This window comes from Tetranychus urticae, chromosome 2 (genome assembly GCF_039701765.1).
Source record: "Tetranychus urticae isolate SD_2017Ah chromosome 2, NJAU_TeUrti_SD_1.0, whole genome shotgun sequence".
NCBI classification, from domain to species: domain Eukaryota; kingdom Metazoa; phylum Arthropoda; class Arachnida; order Trombidiformes; family Tetranychidae; genus Tetranychus; species Tetranychus urticae.
In genome coordinates, this window is record NC_142959.1 from 2,378,023 (window position 1) to 2,395,061 (window position 17,039).

The 17,039-nt window shown below is 30.6% G+C and overlaps 1 protein-coding gene across 5 annotated transcripts in view; it reads left to right on the plus strand.

Moving 5' to 3' along the window:
• The window catches only part of LOC107363722 (atrial natriuretic peptide receptor 1), a 37,015-nt gene that overhangs the window by 4,627 nt on the left and 15,349 nt on the right, over window positions 1-17,039 (plus strand). For all 5 annotated transcript variants that reach the window (XR_016198619.1, XR_016198620.1, XM_015930993.3 and 2 more), the window contains exon 2: window positions 15,537-15,651. Coding sequence is in view for 3 of the 5 variants with exons in the window: in XM_015930993.3 (XP_015786479.1) it covers window positions 15,537-15,651 (115 nt within the window). In the remaining 2 variants the exon portion in view is untranslated. The remainder of the gene's footprint in view (window positions 1-15,536; window positions 15,652-17,039) is intronic.

Below are 17,039 nucleotides of genomic sequence, written 5' to 3' on the forward strand. Positions count from 1 at the left end.
CATTTTCAATATTGACCAAGTCTCTTGATCAATATTTGCATACTAATTGTAAAAGATTTTATAATCACATCACTAGAAGCAATTCAATATTTGCAAGGTTGCCATTCATGCTGTTCAACGCTCATCAACATTGTAACATTTATTTGCTTTATCTGATTAATTTACAGAGAAACATTAAAATCATATTCTGTGGACAAGATATTTAACCGATAATTAAATACTTTGATTCAGTCTTTTGGTTTTCATGCTTTTTTGGATCATCAAAATTCTTGCTGTAACAACTTAAAAATTACGTTCAATGTTTAGAAAATACCAAGTTTGAAAGTATTGAATTTGCAAATTTTAGTTGAAAACTCGCAAATTAGTTTTCTGAATGAGCGAATGTATTTAAGTATGATCTGAGATTTGCACAAATCAGCTTCAAAGGGAGTGAGATGAAGCCGAAAACTCTGGACGACTTGTGTGACCGCTTAGGTTAGTTGTGGTAGATCATACGCTTTTAAGTAATTTTTTGTATGCTAGCACTAACTCAGTCCCTTTATTCAGAATCAGACAAGTGTAAAACTCCCAAGTGATTTTTTTGAAATTTTGAGCGTCAATTCGTAATAATCCGAGTGAGCCAGGACATGATCTCGCGAGAAATGAGGACTCATTAATTTTACGGATTTTCGATATCAGTCATCTCTTTGACCTCCCTAGATCAATAGTTCAAGATATTGATACTACTTGACTACTGATAAGGCGTTATCTTTTCCAAGGTTTGGTAGTACAAAAAAATATAAATTCCACTAAATGTCACAATTTCATTCATCTTTAACAAATTGAAAAATAAAATAAGAGTTAAATTTCATTTTAATTTCACATCTTGATTGAACCTCAGCAGAGTAGTAAAATTTTATATGTCGTTCTAGTATAATGGTGCGCACCCAAGATTGATTAAAATCAACCTGGTTTAGCTTTAGATCCACGACATGCCACGAATGTGCTAAACGGTAATACCAAGATCACCCTTCTCGAACTTATTCATCAAATATTTTATGGATATAAAGTCAAGGGCGTTTGTACACATATTGTTCTTAAATCCTGGTGCACTTTGGATGGCATTTGACCAAGTCTCCAACAGGCGCGGACGTAACTTCGCTGGTCGTAGAGTGTTGTTATGGCCTCAACGGCTTGAGCGTGTTTTTCAATTCCAGACATAATCATAACACAAAATTAAGTAAACTGAGTGATGCAGCATAAAATTTTCTTCAAATTGACCTATCACATGTCACTATAGTGATCATAATAAGCGCGCGATATTCAAAAAACACAGTCATCGTTTGCTCAGGACTACCAAATAACATTTATTTTCAAAAATCCTTGTACTTTGTCACAGGATGGTTAACATTCACAACTGCTGCAGATGATTTGACTGATCAGTACTCAAGTGGCTAATTTTATCTTGAGACATTGATAAAGCGAGCTCAATGATATCGTATTGTAATCAATGATTCCGCTAGTTTCTTAGATTGCTTATCGATATAAGCAATGTATTATTGCTGTTGTATTATGGCCTTTTGCAGGTCGTTTTTTCTAGTTTTAATCCTGTTGCTGTACAATTTTGACTAACTCCTGATCATCGACAATCAAGCTCTCAACCAAATCCGCATAGTTATCTTCAATTGCAGTCTTTTGCAACAAAGAAGCGCATTTGATTTCAAACCTTTTGAATACGTAATATTTTTCATGTGAATAGGTTGATTTATTTAGGAGCTAAAGCTTAATGGCGAAAGGCTCCTCGTAAAAAAGGTGAACTACTCATAATATAAAAAGTCTGTGAGTTAACTCATAGCCGTAATCATAAAGAATATACTGAACTGATTGGGATCGAGCCCAACCTACAGTAGTCATTATCAAGAAAGTCTCGATCGAAGTAAGACGTGCTAATTACTATATCACGAGTCTTGAAAATAGATTTCTCGGGCGTTGATCAATAGAGCTATTCAAGAAAAAATCCACAGAAAAATACAGCACCCTATCATGTTCAGTTGCTGAGTTGACTAGCAAAGTTGCGTCAATCTTGTTCATTCGCAGTTTGCTGAAGATTCGTGGAGTTTTTTTGTGTTTTCTCTGAGTTTCTCTGGAAAATAACGAAAACACAAAAGATGATGATGAGATATCTGATGAGAAAAAAAGAGGAAATAAAGTGAAAAATCTGATTTTATTACAATTGATATGACAAACTTGAACAACTATTGGTTATGATGAATCTGATATTTCACCAAAACTAAATTTCTTTTTATTTACTCAACTTTAAACACAAGTTTATAATTTGGAAGCTAACCTTGAATAAAGTTTATAAACGTCATTGTTGCATCGTTTTTTGAGGCAAAATCATCAATCATTATCATGACTAAGACACTGTCTAACATGAGGTACCATGAAACAAGTAGTACAAAGTGAGGGAACAAAAAGTTGTCATGAAAGGCAAAGTGATGAGAGATGAATGATGAAAATTTCGTCGTCTTGCTGTTGATGAAGTTTCAAACAAAGTGACTCGAGTCGAGTTTAGAGGGAAAATGTTGAGGTAATTGAAAATGAAGATTGAATTTTGCCATGAAAACTGACAGAATCATTTTGAATTTTATGCAATTCGTTTACTGGTAAACTAAGATGAAACTTTTCTCTATAAAACTTTTTATTCCTTTGAACCATTAATAAAGAAAAGCAATGGAAAAGAGAAAAGACAAAAAAAAGAAAGACAAGAAAAGAAAGACTCACAGAAAAAAAGAGGAAAAGCCATCATGATGAGAAAAGATGAAACAGCGTGGACAAAAAAGCAACAGAAACAAGAGTAAAATCTTGTGAGGCAAGACTGATGGATTGTTTATTATGAAATATATTGTTAGTAACCAGAAAGGCATGAAAGATGCGATTACCTCATGAAAACCAAGTTTCACTTTTGCTTATCATTCCCAGTTGATCAATCCCTGTATTCATTGTGGAAGAAGCGATCAACAAGATACAACGAAAAGAAAGCAAATTTTTCCTCCCTTGAACCAATTCTGATTCCAGTGTAGAGGCCAACTCGACCAACCCAGTGTTAACATAATGCTTGTAACTATTATATTCACTCCCAGCTTTGCCGTCCCTTGTTTTCCCATCAATTACGAGTTACTTTGATATTATAATATCATGGTCAGAAGATGAACCTTTTTTTTCTTCATTTACATTTGCCACTTGAAATGCTTTACAATCATTGAACCCAAAAATGTAATTTACATTATTCAAAGCTCTTACCTTTAGACTGTTCAAAGTCAATGCTATAATCAACTTGGACACCTATCAAAGATGATTACAAACCAGTCGTCTCAAAATAGAACTTGTATGTTTCGAAAAGTCTTTTTTTTCTCCTCTCTTGTAACCTCTCTATCAGAACATTTTGTACAGACAGAAAAAAGGGAAAAGAATTGAAACTCGAAATTCGCACTCCCAGCACTGGCAAGTGTAAAAAGATATTTATCATTTTCTCTCTATTAATACCTTCCATGTGTTGAAATGATTTGCACTTTTTTTGGTTAATAATCAAGTCGATTCAACACTTGCCAAAAATTGTTACAATGTTACCTGTAAATGGTCAAATTCATTGTTACCTTTCTTGTTATCTGCTATTATCATCATTATCATTTTGCATTTATAATGATTCTTTGTGACTCTTAATTTTTCACTCCCAGTAACATTTCATTCAGTTGAAATTAGTTGCTATCGTTAATAGGGAAAAGTCACGAGACTTGAATCCATTAATTTTGCACCTTAACCTTAACTTATCAGCTTTTCCTTTCAGCCGTTTAACCAGGCTCAATATAACAGAATCATTAATCAAACATTTTAATGTAAAAATATTCAAATCATGATTTTGTTCAAAGTTTTTCTTCTCTGAATAAATCTATATTTTCCATTCCTTTTGCTTATCCAAAAATCCTTCCTTGTAAATCTGGATTGTTTGGTGAGAGAAACGATTTCAAGTTGCAATTCCCTTTAGACGGTCAAGACTATCTTGTATTTGTTTAACAACTTGCAACAGATTATTGACCATTAAATCAATAATAACATTGTAATTATAATGGTAAACTCGGAAAATCGAAAATTATTTTCTTCAGTCAATATCATGTTTCACCCGCTTTCGTGGTTCCACTTTTAACCCATTAAATGGTAAATAATCATCATGTTAACGAGATTGTTTTTCCTTCTCATTTGACAATTGATAACGTTTAACAGTAAATGTTATAAGAAAATGTTTTCAATAACATTTTTAATGGCATTCATTTTGTTCCCTTTCATGATTATCTGAGAAAATGTTTCATCTCTTGTTTCCATTATTAGTAATTCATTATCGAATTCAAGTTGAAACGAAAATCTAATTCAATCATCTTTCAGTTGCTATCAAAATTCATTATTGATCCACTTCGTGGTTGACCCAATATAATCAACTTGTAATTTTTGTTCTGAAAAATTCTTTCATTGGTTTATATGGAAAAAAATTGCAACTTTGCTTCTTCCTTTTTTGTTCATTCCTTTGCTTCCAGTCATTCATGGAAAAACATTCATCTTCATGTTTCAATTTAATGAGCTTTTCTTTTGTGTCAACTTTTAACAGCAATCATTACCAAGCAATTTAAATTTTTAACTCACCTAATGATTCAAGTAATTAATTTGATAATCATGAGAAGACAAAAACAATGGTCTAAAAGAGTCAAACAGTTAATCTTTTAATTTTTGCCTTGTTTGCCCAAGTTTCCTTGTTAATCAAGTTTACAATTAATTATCATATACAATTTACTTTACCATTAGCATTTGATTAATTTGTCGTTACCGTTTCTTCATGAAAATGTTAAGCAACTGTTTGATTAATGTTTCAAGGTCAGTGTTGGGTTTAGATTCACTTGAAACTCGAGAACAATTGAGAAGTGAATTTAGTTTATCGACTTCTGAAAAGTTAACTTTCTAATGATTTATGCACTCGAACATAAGTCAGCTAAATCTTCATCTAAACTTGAAAATATGTTGGAAAGTGGCAATGGATTTCACCAGAACATGCATTGCATGGTAAAACTTTTGATCGCTTTTCTTTGTATTAATTATCACTGATCATTCTAATGTAAATTCCCAGCGATCAAAAAATAGCATTCTCACATTTAGTACTTGATAACTTAATCAAGAGCATCTTTAATTATCCAAGTTTTCATAATGAGAATTTTAGAAGAATTGAAATTCTGTTTTCGTTTTACCAAGACAATACATCGGCTCCTACCACAAACCGTGTTCAAACTTTGGTGAGATGTAGTTTTCGATGCGTAATTTTTACTTCTTACGGCTTTTATTGTGGAAATTAATCGTTCATTAGTTATCACCAGACGAAATTGAAAAGTCCTTATAGAAGTCCGTGTTGAACTGGGAAGTTTTTTTGAAAGTGAATTGAACTGATTTTACCTTATTTGCAGGGAAGAATTTACAAGAACATTTATAGCTCTACTTGTTTGTGAGTTATCCTAGTTTATGAGAAATATTGAAAGTCGATTCAGTTCTTAGTTAATACTTTTTCACAATTTTACAAATGCAACATTTAATTGTGTTTTTACTTTTGAGGATTCAATTGCAATCGAAACTTTAATGCATTCATAAACATCCGAGCTTCCACAATTAAAAAAACAATTTTCAAAGTCACTAACCGTTTAAGCTTCATTTTCAATTTCACAGTTATTATGAAATAAATGGGAAAATTTTCACCTTTCATGATTTGGCTGTTCAATCCGATGACTCCTCTTAAACCATATTAATCATCGTTTTTATAATCTTGTGCAAATGAATTTTAAATGCACAAGAATAACAGAAAAAAAGATTTGCCAACAATACTCAATGGGAATCTTTTCCATTCCCTGGTTAAAGTTAAAAGTTCAAAAGTTAAAAGGATTCCGTTTGAAATCATTTCAATAATATTCACATAAAAAATCGAGTTATTATTTAAAGACAATATCGATTGAGAGTTATCAATATTTACTTTAAAATAGCATCATTATGATAGCAATAACAAGAAAATTGAGAAAACAAGATTTGCCAAAAATGGGTTTCAATGTCGAAACAAGAAAAACCTGAAACTCGAAATTTTGACTTTCATCTTTTTTCTCGCCTTTTTGTTTTCCTTTTTGACAAGAAAATTGTTTTTCAATGAATATCACTTCAACAATAAATCTGGTCATTTCATTGATCCATCCAAGCACGTACAGATTGTTTCAATTTTGCCTTCAATCTCTTGACAAAAATAAGCAATAATGAAAAGAAGAAAAGAGTTTTTTCCCTGAAATCAATTTCTCATTTCCATTTTCCGGTTCAATTTAAGTGTCAATTGGATTCATCTTGTTTCAAATGTTTCCTCATTTTCCAATGATTCAATAAACACTTTGAAATTGAAATTATCGTCTGGCTCATGACAATTGATGAAAATGTGATCTTTGGATAAATTCATAATTGAAGTTTCATATTCAAATGTTAATAGAAAAGGTTTTTTTCCCTTTTTTTGCTTCGAAAATTATTTCTACAGAAAAGGTTGAATAATCTTAAAGAAAAGCAAATATTAATATTCTTGAATATATGAATAATTTTAATGAATCTTTGAATTAAATATTTGAAATTATCTGAACTAGAAAAGAACCAATTTTCAATCAAATCGTTTCAACATGCATTTCTCTCATGCTTACATTCCTCCATGTTTACCGAGATGGAAAAAAGTTCATTCCAATTGATAATGATTATCAAGGATTCATCATCAAGTCGATCATGAAAAATGTAAACTTTACTTTGATATTCAAGTTTCGTTTTAACGTAAATTCAGCCTTTTAGATGAAACATTTTTCCTATTTAGATAAAAGAGAAAAAAGTTTTTCCAAATTGTTTTGCCATCAGGAGAAATAATTTCATCAGAATTCATCATTTTGTCACATTCAATTTTCGTCTAATTTTCCATCACAGTCTTCCATGTGATGAAACCATTTGCCAATCTGTTTACAGAGTTTCTTGAACTCATCATTTTCCCATAAAATGATCATGGTTTTATACAAAAGAGTTTCATGAACAACAAAAAATTTCTCAAAATATTCATTCAAAGTTTCTTCAAACCTTAGTTTCAATGTTTTCCAAGAAATCAGTTTAAATGCATTCAAAGAATTCTTGTTTTTTATTCATAAAACTGACCAAACTAAAAGCTTAGCATTTCATGTAACTCAAGATTTAAACTCAAGTCTTCTTCTGAATGCAATAAGGAAACTCGAATTTTATGACTTTTTCTTTAGAAGTGAAATTTCCTGAGGCGATGAGAACTGAAAATAATCTTTGATTTCTCAATGATCTTTGAAGTTTAGAACAATGAACTTTGTCCAGATATGACCTGAAGAAGCCATCTGATGGAAGCAGAATTTTGCTCGAAAAATGAAAAAATTTTGTTCGCTTTCACTTTAATCTTTTTACATAAACTCAACAAGTAAACCTAATGATTTGATAGTTGAATGCGGGACAAGAATCTTTGGATGAAACTTCATGGGAATATGAATCAACTATGAAACTGTGAACATTTGGTGAAAGAAAAAGTTTAGTAAATTTTGTGAGGAAATTAAAAGTTGTTTAATCTAAAAGTACAATTTCCATCAATTAAATTCTAAATGTTTTTAGCATATCTTTTCATTGTAATCATTATGCAATTTAATTCCTGGATTCCTTTTCATTCTCACTCTTGAAGTTGTGTCAACAAAACGAAATAATTAATCATGAAATTTGCTTCATTCTGTTTCTTCTCTTGTTCATATTCACATTGCTTACCTTGACTCAAAATGATAGTTATAATTTGATAAAAGAAGTGAATAAAGGTTGACAGGGAGTGAAAATTCCTTGTTGCTTCAAATTTTTCGACTTTTATTTTTTCTCTTTTCTCCAGAACTCTCATTTGATTTTTCGACACTTTTTTTGTTTCATTTCTTTCTCACTTTCACAATCGATTGATTCAATGAACTTTCCTTGTTTCACATCAAGTACGGTAAAAGAAGAAGCAAATGATCCAAAAAGCTAAACAAAAATAAACCTTAACCTTAGCTTTCGGCTATTTTCACTCCTAATGAAAATAAAATAATATCAAAAGCGAAACAAGATATTTCTCGAAATATAACAATAAATATTGTTTAATGAACAGTTGACCAATAAAATGATTCAATCTTGAAATTCTCAGACAATAAGACAAACAATTATGAAACATTACTCGACCTTAATTGGTGTCCAAATAGATGTCCAATTACGTTCATAAGTAAAAAACCAGTTCCTAAAAAGTTCTTTACTTTTCCTGAATTTTCTGTAAGAATCAATAGTTGATAATCAATGATAATTCGAGTTTTTTTCGTAAAAATTTGGAAATAAATTATCGAAGTTATCAATCGAAAATGATGATTACAATGTTTCAAAGAAACTCAATTTCTTTTGAATATAATTATTCAATTTTCGATGAAATTTATCGATTCTTTTCTAATGAACTGAATGGAATTGAGATTTAAAATGGTCAATAATGACAATAATTCATTGGCCATTTTGTGTCATCGAGTGAACTTGAAAGTTACTCTAACCAGTTACCTCCCAGTCTTGTTCAGATTTAGTTCTCAGATTAAAGAATCTTTTTTACCATTTTCTTCTTAATGATGCCAACATGATAGGAACAAGAATTTTTTGTTATTTTCCTGATAAATCAGAGCAACCATGAAAGAAGAGACAAAAACTCCACACCCAACTCCAGGATAAACTCCATTCTAGACATAACTAGAGAATCTCTTTTTCCTCTCTTTTTGAGTAAAAAATTTCAATATTGACAGCAATTTGTTGTTTGATGAATTATGTTTTCGCTAATGAAGATCAATCGACTTTGATTGTAGACAAATTTCAATTTACTCATCAATTTCATGGAAAAATTTTCTTTACTTTTTTTTCTTTCTTTCAAATCATTCCATTCATCGAAAGGTTAACTTTGAGTTTCTGCATTTTTTATTGTACTCTTGACTTTATATTAATAACATTCGTGTCTTTAGTTGATGAGTTTCAACAAGAAAAAGATATTAATATAAACTTTCTGTTTAATCTTCTGTAAAAGATTCATTAATCTTGACTTTTCTTCTTCTTCTTCTTCTTCTTCCCTGATTTACCATCTCAACTTATTGGACTAAACCATAAGCAATTATCAAACACTTTTAATCATGAAAAATGATTAATCAAAATGGTAAACGAACGAAGCAACTTGTTCCTGATGATTCTATTATCATGTAAAATCCAGTAAACAAACAGATAATAAATAACGCTTTAATTCCTTTACCATGAACCATGATAAATACTAGAGTTAATCTTTTTCCATTTATCTGAAAGAAAAGCTAATATCAATAATTCAACATTAAATTGAGTCACAGTTAATCCATTTATTCCCATTCTTAGAGAATCCAGATAATTAATGAACAATTTTCCAATTCAATTCACTGAAATTCGTTGCAAATCAACAAATACAACAATCAAAATTTTCTTTTCCAAATGATAATTTCTATTAGAATCGCAAGTTGAGATCCAACGAAAGTAACCCATTAAAGGATAAAAAAGAAAAGCCAAGATTAAGAATCGACTAGAACAATGAGTCCTCGCTATGTCCAAGCAATGAGTTTGCATCATAGTTAAACAAAAGTATAAAAAGTAAAATGTAAATTCAAGAATAAAAAAGTTCTTGTCAGACCGAAAAACTTCGACTTCTATTTTACGAACAATTTCGTTCAGAACATGTTTCTTCAAAATTGTGGCCAAAATTCAAAATCCAAACTTACCTTCACTCCCTTCATTATTGTTCAGAAAATGAAAAGATTTTTTTCGACTTTGAGTTTCAGTTTCAATTTTAAATGAGTTTCGTTGATTAACACTCCCATATTTTCACACAAAGCTGAATTGAAGCTATCAGTTAACATTTAAAGAATTAATTACATTTTGTTTTTTCTCATTTCCAACTTTTCATTTTTCAAGTAAAAGTTTTTTCAACATTTAGGCAAAAACTCGAGTTGAATGCGATAATGATGTAAACTTTGATTCAGAATGTATCATGAAACTTAATCTTAGATAAAAGAAAAGTTTGCCTTGAGCAACTTTTCTCAACATTTTCATTTGTTTGCAAAATTAATTAAATAACATTTCATTTTGAAAATGAAAGGTGAAAATGTTTATTCTGTAATTTAGCAGCAGATTCCAGGCACCATCTGATGCATTCAGGTTTCAATTGAATTTTAATCTTTTCTATCTTTCAATATAGAACAACAATTTTTCATGGAAAATTAAACCAGAGAAAATTTGCAGCATAAAAAAGTTTCAAGTTGACCTTTTATAACTTGTAGTCAATCTCATTAACCTTATTCGATTTTTTGGTGAATCCATCTTTTCTATGAACTACATTCATTGAACTGTTTCATTCGCTAATCTAAACTTGTTATCCAACCGCTAAATCCTTTGTGAACCTTTGATGATCTTTTGCTCATCTTCAATCAATTTATCATCCATTTCCGTGTTGATTCAAAATTGACTTTTACATTCATTTCTTGCTCTCATTGAATGGTAAATATTCACAGTTTGCTATTCAATTGTACTTCATTTGGCTATTCATTATTCTCGGCTCAATAAGCTATTCAGAATGGATTCAGATAAAGGAGAGAAAAGAAGAAGAGAAAATTGTTCCATGAGAGAAGAGGAAACAGAATGTTACTTTTGTTCATCTTTTTCCATAATCTTTCTTCTCATTTCTCATTACCAACGAACATGTTTCGTTTGTAATGAAAATACGCCAAATTGCAATCAATCTTTACTTTGTTACGTCTGGTCAACATTATCTTGATAAACATTTTTTTTTCTGGTGTGTCATCAATAAGCTCAACTTATTGTGGTTACAATTGCATTCGCCTATTCAGTTGTTGACATTGTTGTTTACATGCAAGCTTCTTCTTGCCTCAGTCCTTCACTGTCAATTGAATTTGCTTGAGTAACAGGGAAGGAATGGTGAGGCAAAAGAAAAGGTAAAAAGTGATGTTTTCTTCTCCTTTCATTTATTATTTGGCTTGTGATGAAAAGGTAAGAGACAAGATGAAAAGGTATATTAAAGGGATGGAATGGGATTGAAAATGCTGATAATGATGATTGGTTCTGTTGTAATGGACAAGTTTGCTTCATTGAAATGGATCGATATAATCACAATATGTTTACACTCGTTTTGGATCATCAATGGTTCACAATTTAATATCTCATTCAAAGTGTGTATTCATCTCTAAGCATGTTTAGTCTTGGAGTTTGTTGGTCATTTAGAGGTGAAAATTTGTTTCTTTCCTTGCAAAGTAACATTTTAAAATAAACTTTTGTTTGCTTGTAAATGAATCTACATTTGAAAGTGGGTGCAAGTGAACGTGAACGCTTCGTAAATGGTGTATCTTTTTGAATTGAAAGTCATGACTTGAATTGATTCTTAGGGCGAAATTGAAATTACAATTTTCCAAATTGAATGAAGAGGAAATATGAAATGTTTCAAGGCACGATTCAATATCATCTTACAGGATTGTGTTTCACTTTATTGTGCAACTTGCCAGATGTGGTTAAACATGATTAAGAAGAGTCTCGTTAGCTGTTGATAAAGTTGTGTGGAAATTTTCAGATTCGTTTTTACACGCTAATTCGAGTCATGAAAGAAAGCAAGAGTTGTTAGACTCGAACATTGCTCAGAATTTCTGTATTCTATTCGACCAAACTGACCAGTTATCAATATAATATTTTTATCCAAACGACAGAAGTTATATAATATGAAAATTGAAATGCAGAAAATTTTTATTGACGAAACTCATTTCATTCTTTTGTTCATTTTGTGATTAAACAATTTCTCATCGGCTTTTGAAGCAAGATAGTTTCTGGATATCGAGAGATCGGTGAAAGAATTTTTCGCAACATCAAGCAAATGAACTAGTTTTGTGAATTTATGTTGACACCGAAATCATGAGAAATCACGAAACCAAAAATCTCAGATGATAAAGTTTCCATTTTCGGATTTTCGATATTATAATACATCGATACAAAAGTTGCTGAACCTTCGAGTTTCCTTTGCTGAAGCAAAGTTCTGATATTCATCAAATTTCGTTAGGAATTTCATTAGAAATAAATTTTCTTGAAAAGAAAAGAAACTTATTCTTTTTTGGGTCGCTAAAAAATCAGCGAATTTCGTTATTCCAGATAATCGAAGAAAGATCTGAATTCTATCTTTTCATTTTTATTAGATGTTTCATAAGATTTTCTGGTGAATTTCTTTTGATGAAATTCTTTTATTTACATTATTTTGTTTATCCAATATTTGATAATCCAAGAGTTTCCTCTGCTCTTTTTTGTTGCCTTTTCAAGGAAAATAAAAATAACAAGAAATGTTTGGTTGAACGAAAATGTAATAACAAGAAATATAAACATTAACTGACTGGAAAGAGATTAAGGGCGAAAAGAGTAAAAATATTATTATCAATAATAATGTTACACTGATTATCATTAACCCAACTTGATCCCAAGTTACATTTTATTCCAACCTTGCCTTTCTCATCTTCAATTCTTGTCTCATAATGTTTCCTCCTCATCACCTTTCTTTGTTCATCCCTTGTTTATTCCCAAAAGCTGCCTTCTCTCCACCATCAACAACTTAGACACTAACCAAGTTAGTGCCACTATAATAAAGATACATTCATGTCATCACCATCACTCTCTTAATCATCACGATTCTTCCCATTCCACCACTAAAAGACAATATTAATAACGAAACGAAACGCAATCAATGTTATGTTGATACAACCATTTCGATAAATAATTTAGCAACAGATAATCTTGCGACTAAATTGAACAGTTCAACTTGTATTCATAATCAAATTTCACCCTCAACTCTTGAAGACTCTTTTTCTCCTTCTTTTCCTTCTTTACTTTTCTGGATTATTTATTTGTTGACCATCGGATGAACTTGGAGTTAAATGGCTATGAAAAAGCGTAAAGTCAACAACAACAAGAGAACATAAAAAAATGTGAAATAAACAAAAGCGAAAAGTAAGGAAAGAGGAAAAAAAGTGATGACTATTTATCGTTGACAAGATTCTCTTCACTTTATTCCCTTGACCAAATCTTGACCAATTCATCTAATTTATCACTTACTGGACTTAAGATGAAGATGGAAGCGTTCATAAAGAAATGTTGTCTCACAAAAAGATGAAACTGTTTGGAGTGAAACAAAAGGAAAGAAGAAAGTTCAATGAAATATTGAGATGAAAATAAAAGCTGAAAGCTTTTATACTTTTTTTGGGTTACAATGAAATCTTGTTAGTTAATATCTTTTCCTTTTTTTCTGTTGCTTTTCCTTCGCAAACAGATTCATACAAATTGGTGGGAAAAATTGGATCAAAGTAAAAAAATATTCTCACAATTATCATGAGTTTATCATTCATTGATACATAATATTATTGACAGATAATCATGTAATTCAATCAGTTTCGCTCAACATTTACCTTTATCGAAATTCATGTTAAATTGGATAAAGAATAAAGGTTAAAAGAATAGAGAAAATTTTCATGAAACGATTTGAAATCGAACCATTTTCGTAGGTTAATAGAACCGTCAAAACAACAGCATGAAAATTCGAATCTCTTGACCCATTAATTTCCATCAATCTCAGATCGACATAAAATTCTTCGAAAAACAGTGTTTCATGGAAGAACTTGAAATTTCGTTTTAAGGTCAACGTCAACGTCAAGACCTTCGCCAACTAAAACAATCTTCTTGTTCTCTAAAAAAGCTAAACAACTTATCGGCATAAGATCGAGACTGGGAGTTTTCCAGGGATGGAACATGTTATTTCTAGTAGAACTAAAAAACTGACGAATGTCTCTTTGAATTTCGCTTCTACTGAATTGGAATTTTCTACGCCTTTTTAACCGAAAATCTGCCCAAATCATTTAACTCATGAATCTCGTTTCACTTATTTCCATGATAACTTGAGCTGATTTCTAACAGAATCTTTTCAACTTCTTTTTTTCTTCCTTTAATAATGAATAATATTGAATAATCAAGGCAACAATATCGAATATGAAAAGGAGAAAAAAAGAAAATATTAATGCAGAAATAATGGTTAAGATGAATTCTTTCGGATCAATAAATGTTTTCATTGGAATAAATGAAAGAATCAGAAAAAAAAGTTGATAACTTTCATGATGATATTGCTTATTCAGGTTTTTTCCTTCTTTCACTTTTTCCTCATTTTACTTTTACTTTGATTGACATTGCAAGTTTCATGATTTGGTGAAGTGCAACATTTAAACATGATATTACAATCTCTAGACTTTTACCCAGATTTTCATCGGTAAATTATCATTGCATGGGAAAAGCACGAAAAGTAATTCGTATTGAACCGATAATTTAGAGTTTAATTAAAATTGATCAAAGTTCACTTCAAGTAATCACTGAAAGCCAACGAAAAAGAAAAGAAAAGTTTAAAAAAAAGCTTTTCTCAGATTTACTTTCACCAACGAATCGCCAATTCATTGCCTTTAATTTCCGGTGTAATAAGCAAACCAAATTGTGACAATATTAATGAGACGAAAATAAAAACAAAAAAAGTTGCTAAATTGACTTTTCTGTTCCCAATCTTTCCATATCATTGATTCATTTACTGTTTACTTCGCAAATGATTATCCAAATCATTGGCAGTGTTCAGTGAAAACTCATAACTTGAAAGTTATTACCTTTTCCATGCTCTCTCCTGGTTCATGTTTTCACTCAACTCTGTCTATTAATTTTCAGCATTCAACTATCAAATTAATTGGTGATTGAATCAGGTAAACAGCTCAAGGCTGATGAATAAACGCTTTTTTCCCATTTATTTACATTCATTTACTTTTGCCGATCTCTCAAAAGAGAATCTCATTTGAACCGGAAAATTTGATTGTTTGTTGATGATGAATTATTGACAATTAAACAGATTAATCAACTTTTCCTTTCCATTCATAATTAATCATTTAATTAAGGAATAAAAGTTCATCATTTGATGAAGATTTTCAATTTTCTTCATTCACTTGATTCCAATTGGAAATGAATTATTGCATTCAATATTTTTTTCATCTTCTTTTGCGGTTAAGAACTTTGTTTTTTTATTTCATTTCCCTTACTCAGACTTATCATGAAAATCAATGGAAATGTTGTCGACTATTAAACTTGATCAGTGAAGCTTAAAAGTTGAAGATTTTTCATGTTTCTCCATTCATTTTGTTTTCCTCTTTAAATCAATATGCAATGATTTATCGATGAGTCCTTATTAACATGTTAAAAAGGCAATTTCTTTGTGAATCTGCAAATTCGTCTGAATGTTCATTGCGAACATCAATCTTTTCATATTATTAAATAATCTCTTTTTTCTGTCATTCCCTGTCTTTTACCAACTTGCACAGTTGTTGTCATGTGTGCTTCATCGGATTCAATCAGAGAGATCATGTTGGCTGCTGATGATCTTGGAATGGCTGGAAGTGGTGAATATGTTTTCTTTAGCATTGAACTTTTCACAAGGTAAATATTGACCATTTATTGCAATAGCATTGATAATGAAACTTGAAAATACAAGCTCAATGGGAACCTCAACCCAAGAGACTTAATAACCACAGATTGATTTGGTAAACAAATTTCCTTTTCTTTTTTTCTTGGTTTCCAAATTTTCCTTTTCTCGATATGATTATCGTTATTAACAGTGTTTAATTTACACTGATTTAATGTACAGTTAAGAGGCTAACACAAAAGTAATGAAAGATGTGAATGGAAAACAAAATAATCTGCTTTTGTCTTGGGCTTAAATTGATGGGATTAATTGAGAAACAGTGAAAATCACTCTTTTCAACTTGTTATAAATTCAATTTGGCTCATTAAGGATTATCATCTCATTTCAGAATAATCTTGCCAGCATTTGTTGCAACTTTCCAGGATAACTTTTTCCTCTCAAAATTTACTCTTCACAAACTTAAAATGTAAACAGGGAAGTAATATGAATGATTATAATTGAGGCTTGCTAACAGGCCAACGATGAACACCAGAAAAGCCCAAAAAAGCTAATCCAAAAGAGCTTAAGTCTAAATGGTTAAAGTCAAAGAGTCTAAGTTTCATCTTTCATGAGAAGTTAACTCAGTTTTTGAAGCAACAACTTTAATGAATACAACACTTAATATGAGACTATCTTGACTGCGACAGGGAATCAGTAAAGTAAATTACACAAAAGAATAAAAAACTAACATGAATTGTATAACATTGAAAATCGTTCTTTTCGGTACTTCTATCGAAATGATAATCTAAACAATTCGAAAATTTATGCAAAGTTATTGCTCGAAACAAACATTGCTTTTGATTTTCTGTAAAAGATGAATTTCCACTGTTTGATTACTTTGAATATTAAAAAGATTTTATTTCGATTGCATTTTCTCTCTGAATAATGAATAGTATCGTTTACTTTCAGTGATTTTTTCCAGTTACTTTAGTTTTTTCAGTTTTTCCCTAAAATGCTAAGGGTTATTGTCGATTCCAATCATTTGGATCTTTTTCAAATCCCTTCGATATTGCATTTTGAATAAAGTCAAAAGCTTAATCGTGACGAGTTTAAGGTTTTCTGTGTTTTCCGACGTCTGTAGTAGAATTCAATCCTATGAAAAGAATATCAAAGAGTTTTGATTTTTTGTTTTCTAAACTTATAAATATTGGTTAGATCAAGATGTTGCGATTTAAGGTTGAAAAAGAGTTGAAAACTTTTTATCTGGAATCATTTTGCTCCATTAATCTAACCTTAACCGGATTTGGTTCAATGTTTGATTTATTTTGTTGCTTTAATCTTTTCTAAATCTTTTTTACTGGAACGCGATTTTGAGTCGACATGGAAAGATGAAAGTCTGGAAATGTTGCTTTGACTTTCTCAA